This window comes from Panulirus ornatus, chromosome 4, assembly GCF_036320965.1.
Source record: "Panulirus ornatus isolate Po-2019 chromosome 4, ASM3632096v1, whole genome shotgun sequence".
In the NCBI taxonomy this organism is placed as follows: Eukaryota; Metazoa; Arthropoda; class Malacostraca; order Decapoda; family Palinuridae; genus Panulirus; species Panulirus ornatus.
The window spans coordinates 59,371,119-59,380,827 of NC_092227.1; the positions used below are offsets into that span (position 1 = coordinate 59,371,119).

The following is a 9,709-nucleotide window of genomic DNA, read 5'->3' on the forward strand; positions in this document are numbered from 1 at the left end:
TGTGTGTGCGTGTGTTTGTGCGTGTGTGTGTGTATGTGTGTGTGTGTATGTGTGTGTGTGTGTGTGTGTGTGTGTGTGTGTGTGTGTGTGCGTGTGTGTGTCTGTGTGTGTGTAGATTTACCGATTTTAGATTGTAACCCACGTACAGAAGATCAGAGGCAGATCTTCATGCCATCTACAGAATCAGAGTAGCCCCTCGGTCAACCACCCGCCTTCTGCGACACGCAGGGAATACGTGGGAAGCATTCTTTCTCCCCCTATCCCCAGGGATAATATATATATATATATATATATATATATATATATATATATATATATATATATATATATATATATATATATATATATATATATTGGATTGCATATTTAGTGATGAGCGAGTAAAAGAAAGACTTGGATATGAATGTGATGAGAGAGGCATCTGGTTGGATGTCTGATCACTATCTTGTAGACGCAAGGAAGAAGATTTATAAAAGGTTTTAGGAGAAGAGGAATCAATGTCGGCGAGCAGAGAGCGGTGAAAATGAGCTTGGAAAAGAGACTTCTCTGAAGAAATCCCAGGAGAGACCGAGTGTGGAATGACAAATGATGAGAGTAGATGAAGCAAGGGTAAGTGAAATTTCAGTAAACTTTAAGGAGAGTGTTTTGGAATGAGGTTACTAATGTGCGAAAGACAAGAGAATGAACAGAAAAATCGGTGAAGAGGGCAAAAGCGGAAGTGGTAACAAGTGATGATGAAATGAGGAGGAGATGGAGTGAGTGTTTTCAAGGGCTGTTGAATGTGCTGGATGACAAAGTGGCAGATGTAGGGTGCTTGGGTCTGTAAGGCTTGCGAAGTGAGAGTCATAGAGAGTTATCTGGTGAAGAGAGAAGAGGCTATGAAAGCTGTGCATATTATGAAATGTGGCAAGGCGGCTTGAGTAGATTGTATTGCCGTTGAAGCTATTAAGAAACGGGTGACTGTTGTTGATTGGCTAGTTAGGATTTTCGATGTATGTATGGATCACGGTGATGCCCCTGAGGATTGGCAAGATGCATGTATACTGCCATTCTACAAAGGCAAAGAGAATAAAGGTGAGAGTTCATACTACAGAGGCATAAGTTTGTTGAGTATACCTGGCAACTTGTATGGGAGGGTATTGATTGAGAGGGTTGAGGCATGTACAGAGCATCAGATTGGGGAAGAGCACTGTGGTTTGAGAAGTCGTAGAGGATATGTGAATCAGATGTTGGCATTAAAGAATGTGTGTGAGAAATGCTTATAAAAACGGATGGATTTGTATGTAGCATTTATGGATCTGAAGAAAATATATGATAGTGTTGATGGAGATTCTTTGTTGAAGGTCTTAAGGATAAACGGTACGGGAGAAAAGCTGCTAGAGCAGTGAAAAGTTTTTATCAGGGGTGTAAGGCATGTGTACGAATAGGAGGAGAAGAGAGTGATTGGTTCTCACTGAAGGTCGGTCTGTGGCAGGGGTGCGTGATGTCCCCATGGTTGTTTAATTTGTTTATAGATAGGGTGGTGAGGGAGGTAAATGCGAGAGTCTTGGAGCGAGGGACGAGTACGCAGGCTTTCGGGTATGAGAGGGCCAAGAAAGGAGTCACTTGTTTCCTGATGATACATCAATGGTGGCAGATTCGAGTGTGGAGATAGACGTTGGTGACTGAGTTTGGAAGAGTGTGTGAAAGAGCTGATGGTAAATGTGAATAAAGCAAGGTTATCAAGTTCAGCAGCGTTGAGGTGTAGTTGAGGTAGGTTCAGGTGTAGTTTGAATGAAGAAAAACTGGAGGAAGTGAATCATTTTAGATAATTCGTATTGGATATGACAGCTAATGGAACCACGATAGGGGAAGTCAGTCATAGGATGAGTGAGGGGGCAAATGTTCTGGAAGGTACCGAAGAATGTGTGTTACGGAGAGATTCTTTTCTGGGAGAGCAAAAATATTTGATGGTATGACAGCCCCAATATCATTACATAGATGCGAATTATGGGCTATAAACAAGACTGTTCGGAGGAGGGTGAGTGTGTTTGAAATGAAATGTCTGAGTACGTGTTGTGAGGTGGTTTGACTAAGTAGGTAATGAAAGAGCAAGAGAGAGAAAGATGTGTGGTAATTGCGTTTGAGAGAGAGAGCTGAAGAGGGTGTGCTTAAATGGTTTGAACATATAGGGAGAATAAGTGAGGAAAGGTTGAAAAATGATTTATGTTAGAAGTGAAGGGAACAAAGAGAACGGGAAGGCTAAATTGGAGATGTAAGGATAGCTTAAAGAAGTTCTTGAGCAATCGGGGCCTGAACATGCAGGAGGGTGAACGGCGTGCGAGGGGCAGAGTGAATCGGAACGATGTACTTTACAGGGGTCGACATGCTATCGGTGGACTGAATCAGGGCATGTGGAGCATCCTGGGCAACTCATGGAAAGGTGTGTGGGGTCTGGTTGTGGATAGGGAGCTGTGGTTTCGGTGGTATTTACATATGACAGGTAGAGATTGGATTTGCCCGAATGCGGCCTTTCTTCGTCTGTGTGTGGGAGATCCTCCCCTAAAAGGACCGTGCCCACTACTTTACCTAGCACAACACATTGCCAGATCCAGTGATAAAGTGACCCCATCCACTCTTCCTAAGCCTATGGGCAGTTTTAAGAGATAAGAAAGGCCATGGGAAACCTTTTATAAGGTAGTAAATGAGACTGAAATGCATAAATGGGATCTAACAACAGGTGTGGCTGTGATGACCGCCCCTTGCACTTTGGTTCACCGTTGAAGGCTGTAGACGAGGCTACCTTTCACGTGTCTGTGAGCTCCTCCTTGCATCATTTTGTGACTGGTTAGTCTGATATAAAATTCTCTCCACAAATCGTTGCGATAACACTCATTATCTTATGGGAGGTAATCATTTCTCCAGACCACGAGCTTCTCTTTGTCAAGTTGTAAACTAGAAGCTCCCCTTTTTTTCTCCTAATTTTTTTCTTGCCTTACATCAATGGATTTCTGGTGCACCAGTGTAAGTATCAACTCAAAGCGAGAAGAAGACGGAAAGGTCGGCCAGTCCTCCAGGATGGTACAACCATTATAGACCTGTGCGTTGATGCTTGTAACCTGAGTAAATGGGAATCGTTCATAAGAAAATCAAACGAAAGAAAATAACGTAAGATTTATCAGTGGCTGAGGCTATTAAACGAGAGGAGGTGTTCGAGAAATTGAATTGGTTTTTACAGCTTGACGTCAAGAGCTGTAATGACCCTGGCAGTTGATGCGCTTATAACCCACATGACCAACCAGTCAACCAACATCATTATTTATCTCCATCATGTAACGATATTGAATCTGGTAATGCATCTGTCCTCTCCTCTCCTCTCCTGTCCAGCGATGACCAAAATATCTTTCTTTTCTCCCACCCCAGCGCCCAGCTGGCTGCACGTACAAGACAAGAGGTGGGAGGTTCTTCCTTGGTTTCGTATATAAGCGAAGTGACTGGACTGCCTCTGCTCACTCCGCCTCCAAAATTCCCAGTCACCATGTTCCTCCAGGTGAGTCCGCCGCTGCTCATTGTTGAGATAGAAAGGTTTGTTGAAGACTGTGTGTCACTTTTACCCTCCAGTATGCAAATGTAGTTAATAGCCCGTCCCTTACATTATCATATGATTAAGTAAAGACATCCCGTAAAGAAGAACCAGACTGCATACAGTGATTACTCACAGTGCTGTAACATCCTGCTGTAGCGTCAGTCCGGTGTTGTAACATCCTGCTGTAGCGTCAATTCGATGTTGTAACATTCAGCTGTAGTCGTCACTCTGGTGCTGTAACATCCAGCTGTAGTCGTCACTCTGGTGCTGTAACATCCAGCTGTAGTCGTCACTCTGGTGCTGTAACATCCAGCTGTAGTCGTCACTCTGGTGCTGTAACACCTAGCTGTAGTCGTCACTCTGGTGCTGTAACACCCAGCTGTAGTCGTCACTCTGGTGCTGTAACACCCAGCTGTAGTCGTCACTCTGGTGCTGTAACACCCAGCTGTAGTCGTCACTCTGGTGCTGTAACACCCAGCTGTAGTCGTCACTCTGGTGCTGTAACACCCAGCTGTAGTCGTCACTCTGGTGCTGTAACACCCAGCTGTAGTCGTCACTCTGGTGCTGTAACATCCAGCTGTAGTCGTCACTCTGGTGCTGTAACATCCAGCTGTAGTCGTCACTCTGGTGCTGTAACATCCAGCTGTAGTCGTCACTCTGGTGCTGTAACATCCAGCTGTAGTCGTCACTCTGGTGCTGTAACATCCAGCTGTAGTCGTCACTCTGGTGCTGTAACATCCAGCTGTAGTCGTCACTCTGGTGCTGTAACATCCAGCTGTAGTCGTCACTCTGGTGCTGTAACATCCAGCTGTAGTCGTCACTCTGGTGCTGTAACATCCTGCTGCAATTAACCTGGCGGCATAGCAGTGTACTACAGCATATCACAAGGTGTGGCAACTTTCCAGATGCAACTTCTTTTTTAGCCCAGGTGCAACAAAAACCTGACTGCAGTTGATGGCTCGCCACAAGAACGGTAGGAGCGGTAGGAGTTAACCTTGTACAATGTGGAGGTGATTCTTATTCAAATATTCTGAGTATTTGTATTGTGAGGAGTATTGAACAAGTGGCAAGCCCCGTCCTCAGTCGCCTGTGCGGTACATCAGCCCCGTCCTCAGTCACCTGTACGGTACATCAGCCCCGTCCTCAGTCACCTGTACGGTACATCAGCCCCGTCCTCAGTCACCTGCAGAGTACATCAGCCCCGTCCTCAGTCACCTGTACGGTACATCAGCCCCGTCCTCAGTCACCTGTACGATACATCAGCCCCGTCCTCAGTCACCTGGACGGTACATCAGCCCCGTCCTCAGTCACCTGTACGGTACATCAGCCCCGTCCTCAGTCACCTGTACGGTACATCAGCCCCGTCCTCAGTAGCGTGTTCGGTACATCAGCTCAGTCCTCAGCAACGTGTGCGGTACATTATGTTAATGGCTCATCACCACGGGAGTGGCAAGCTTAAGTGCTCTGCCTGCGCAGTGGGCCAGGATATATAGGCTGAGAGAGAGAGAGAGAGAGAGAGAGAGAGAGAGAGAGAGAGAGAGAGAGAGAGAGAGAGAGAGAGAGAGAGAGAGAGAGAGAGAGAGAGAGAGAGCCACCACTGATGGTCAGAGCAACCCAAGATTCACTCTCAGGATCCAGTTTCAGGACCTGTTGTTGGTTTCAGGATCCACATCCATGCCTGGGATACTACTGAATCTTCTTGTGAAGCTTCGAACGTGCCAGAGGTCGGAATAAAGGAGTTCAGGTTAGAGGACTCGAAACACTTCGTACAGAGTAGATGATTCGACCCTCCGCCATCCGACACTGTTTCGTGGTTGCGTGATCGACTCTGAACGGTGACTGACATGATTCGTTCGTTACGAGAAATGAATATGATCATCGTCTTGTGATCTAATGATCTATCATCTGGTGATTAATGTAGCGTCAAAGCTGCCATGGTGAAGATTGCGAGAACCTTTTAATCTTTCGGGTAAAATTATGTAAGACGAGTGGTGTCCTTTTAAGCTCTGGATCCGTTTTTTTTTTTTTCTTTTTTTTTTTATCTAATCATGTCAAATGCTCGGTTGTAGAAAATGTGCCGCTTGCTGGGGATTAAGAAGTCGATTTGATATCCCACAAGCTACGTTTTCTTCCTCTGATGAAAACACTTATTCAGAAAAGGGGGAAAAAAAAAAAAATGGCTAGAGGGTAAGTGTTGTTTGGTTTCATCCTACGAAATGGCGGATTCGGCATTAACTGTACGACCTGCACTGGCCTCATTATAGTGGGACCTGACCAAGAGTAAGTGGTCGATAACAGGGCGGTCATGAAACCCGTAAATGTGCAGTTCCCTCCTCCACGCTCATCACAAAAGTCGAAGGTCAGAAAACACGAAAAATTGTCGCTTTTATGATTCATTGTAATGCATATTTTACCAATGTTAAATCCTCATACCTAATTATGAATGTCCCTCTGCAGAGAACCCGTTCGTATTTAAGAATTAGATTTTGTATCGATAAAAGATTTTAGTAAATCTGTGTGTGTATATATATATATATATATATATATATATATATATATATATATATATATATATATATATATATAATGTGTGTGTGTGTGTGTCTTTTCTCTAATGAACATAGAACTGAAAAAGACAGTATATTTAGAGTTATCAAGCTTTCTTATGTTCTCTATAATTTTTCAGTATCATTCTACCATTAGGTGGGTGCTCAAACACCAGTTCTCCGTAGTAAATCATTTATTACATTCAAGGTTTCACATTCACAGAGGCATCATCAGGAATCTGCAAAAAAGAGAAAAAAACTGCGTCACAAAACTTGGATAAGAAAAGTAAAATACAAACAAAATATAAAAACACTTGGAAAAACACATCATATAGCACATAAAAGCAAAGGAAACGCTAAACAAATTGATAATCTCATGAAAGGTAGTACAATCTAAATACAGTATATGGAAACAGAAAAACAGACAACTTGCAGTCGAGGAAAAATACAGAACACGATTGCACAAGGAAGTCCATCACTAAATACGTTAAGAAGGTCCAAGCGAGACCGTTATTGTCTGGATGTAGAGCACAGGTCAGGTTGGGCTCGTCTGATTCTCTCAGACCCTCGTACCGTTGGACCGTGTTCCTGACGCCCAGCAGTGGCGGACTTGGTAGCTTGTGGCGGGTCAGTGATGTGATCCATCCATCTACGTCCAATTGGCGGGCCATTAAAGAGCTGTATGGCGGTGGTCATGTTTGTCTAGATGTTGATGAATGGCTTCAAATGTATATAGTCTCCTCCGATCACTGTAATTAGTAATAATTTTGGTGTTTTTCACTAAAATCTCCCTCGTTAGTCTCATTCCTTGCTTTTTTTCTTGATGTTATTTGATTCCACATATTTGTAAGTGGAGCGAGAGGCGGCGGCTCAGGCTGCAGGTTGCATGTCCAATGTAGTTCATGTGGTGGGGATGATAGTCCCCAATATTGCACCGGTATTCATATACCGCGTAACATTTCTCTTGATATATTACGAGAAATGTTACGTGCCTGTACCATGGAAGTATCTTTCATATGTCTTAAGGCAAGCTTTATCAGTAGGTGAATGGGGTAGCCATGGATTCCCCTCTGGAGATTCTCCTGGCGCAGGCATATGTGTCATGTGTTGAAACTACACCACTGCGACCCTGAGAGCATGGCACTCCAGATTGACTGCAGATGTATAGATGGTATTTTTATCTGCGTAGATAGATTAAACTCAGTGGAAAACCTTCGTAACCGATTCTAAGAAACTTCAGAACTAAGATTTATAGCAGAGCGAGGTAGCTAGAGAGAGAAAGTCAGTGGTGGGGGAAAACGAGAGATGGGTGAGACCCAGCAGAGATGGGAGTGGAGGATCAGAGGCTAGGGAGAATCAGGGGTGGTAGAGAGCTACCAGTGGAAGTATGGGCTAGGTGTAGGAGAGGTGACTGACAAGTTGGTTGAGTGATGTGTACCTAGTGAAAGCTAAGGGTGGATGAACAGCCATGTGCGAGAGGAACCATTGGCTGGCGGGAGAACCAGACTTAGCGGAGTTGTGGTTATGAGGTTGTTCATCTGATTATGGAGCTCTCCTCTGGAATGCTTCAGTGAAAATGTCACATAAACATTGCTCCTCCGGAAAACCACACAGCTCTTTGTTGATGCTACGAGCCTTGAGGCAGTAAGTAAACGGATTTAGTCTCGGTCGCTGATTGCAACAATCCTAGATTTAGTACGGTTTGACTACAATCAAAGACGCCGTAGTAGTTGGCATTTTAACTAAATAGGATAATTATATTGGTTTCCTATACTGCAGTTGAACTTGCAGGTGGTGTTATTTCTGTGTGCATAATAGTTTCATAAATGTACAAATCCCTTCCACAGATCACGATCTCCTCCCTGTGTGTGTGGGTCTGCTCGGCTAGAGCGGTGCCGGAGACCTATGGCGTTCTGGAAGTGTTGGAGGCACAGCCCAGCGACATGGGACCTTACGAAAATATCGTAGCCGCCACCATCGACATCCTCCCGGAAATTGCTGACATGCTCGTGAATATATCGAAGTCTCGCAGCTCGCTGGATTTTACTGACAGCAACTCTGTTCTAGAAGTCATCTTGGCCTTCTTGCCCATCTCAGAAAAGGTGATGGAGGCCATGGCTAAGGCTGAAGGGAGGACCCTCGTACCTGAAGAGCGGGAGAGACTGACTCGTATCAAAGAAGTCTTACCCTCCTACTTTGCCTTCATGCAGGAGATCAGGGGAACAAATTTTTACGGGTTTGCTAACAGATATGGTTCAGGCTTTTCTCGTGGTTCTTTATTCAATAGTGGTGGCAAGTCTGACTCTTATCGAGGCGCCTCATATCCTAATGACGTCAGGTCATATCCTAGTGACGGCAAGCCGGATCCTAACAGCAAGTCGGATCATGGCGACAAATCGGCTCCTAGCGACGACCACTCAGGTCCTAAAGGAGGTAGAACACCTGAGAAGAGAACAAGTCCCTTCAGTGGGTCTTTCGTGAAGTTACCAATTGGGAAGAGTTACTACATTAGCCATGGTGGTCATGCGCAGTGATCAAAATAGTAGAGACACGTATAGACAAACAGTTAGACAGACAGACGGACAGAAAGACACGGTTCTATACTTAAGTCAATGAATGTTTCCCAGCAACGCTGTACATATCTTTTGATTAGAATTTTGGGACCGTTCAAAAACTTTTTGATGGATTAGTTATTCAAAGACAATAACAAACAGTGTTTATAACTATTTAGATGTCACACACAAAGGTTACCAAAGCTTGATACTGAAATTTGGGAAAATGTGTGGCTCGAGGGTTGAATTGATATCTTACCATTCAACACTCGAGACATGATCAAGCACTATACTAGCAGGACCACCACTAATGACGGGACAGTGAGGTCTACCTCGTGATTTCATAGCAATATGCGTCAGACACGTACATATTGCAGCTCAGTATTAGAATATGTATACTACGGCAGAATGCCTGTCGTTATTTTCTGTTTAACATATTTGTATAAGAAAAAAAAAAGTTGAATACATAGTACTTGTGTTTACCTTCTGCACCTATGTAGATGATAAGTGCTTATGGCTGCCTTTACATAAGAAGCTCAGGTTTAGACTGGAACGCATTGGCCTGAGTCCGGGCAACATCAGAGAGACAGTGTGTGAGCTCCTCGCTTGAGCCTAGACGGTCATATCAAGGCTGTGTATTGAGGAAGTGTTTGTAAACAGTTTGTTGGATTGCTTTCCACTTGTCATCGCTGATGCTAATGTAACTGACCCGAATGTCCATCTCCTTATGCACAAGGTGGTATCCACTTTGTACAAATATACTGTATTATGAAATATATCTAGAATGAATTTTTATGGTGTTTTGTGCTTCCATATCCATCTTGTTTCTGATTTCAGAACCTAGACAGCTAAACGTAGCACCAGGCGAGATTACGCCAGGTGCTGTCATAATCATCATTAGATCTCAGCATTGATTCGAAAGGACTCTACTGATACTCATGGTTTTCAGTCTTTTAAGTTTTGATAATGAAGATTATGGACCACATTTTCATACCGTCAAAGGCTTCAAAGATTCTGCGAATACTGTCATACTTGCCACCCCTTCC

General features: G+C 44.0%; 1 protein-coding gene across 1 annotated transcript in view; it reads left to right on the top strand.

Annotated features, from left to right (window-relative positions):
- The window catches only part of LOC139766522 (uncharacterized), a 27,251-nt gene extending 17,795 nt beyond the window's left edge, over nucleotides 1-9,456 (top strand). Inside the window, exons 2-3 of the mRNA XM_071695286.1 lie at nucleotides 3,403-3,529; nucleotides 7,959-9,456. Coding sequence (XP_071551387.1) covers nucleotides 3,518-3,529; nucleotides 7,959-8,645 — 699 coding nt within the window. The 5' untranslated portion in view covers nucleotides 3,403-3,517 and the 3' untranslated portion in view covers nucleotides 8,646-9,456. The remainder of the gene's footprint in view (nucleotides 1-3,402; nucleotides 3,530-7,958) is intronic.
- Nucleotides 9,457-9,709: the final 253 nt, after the last annotated feature.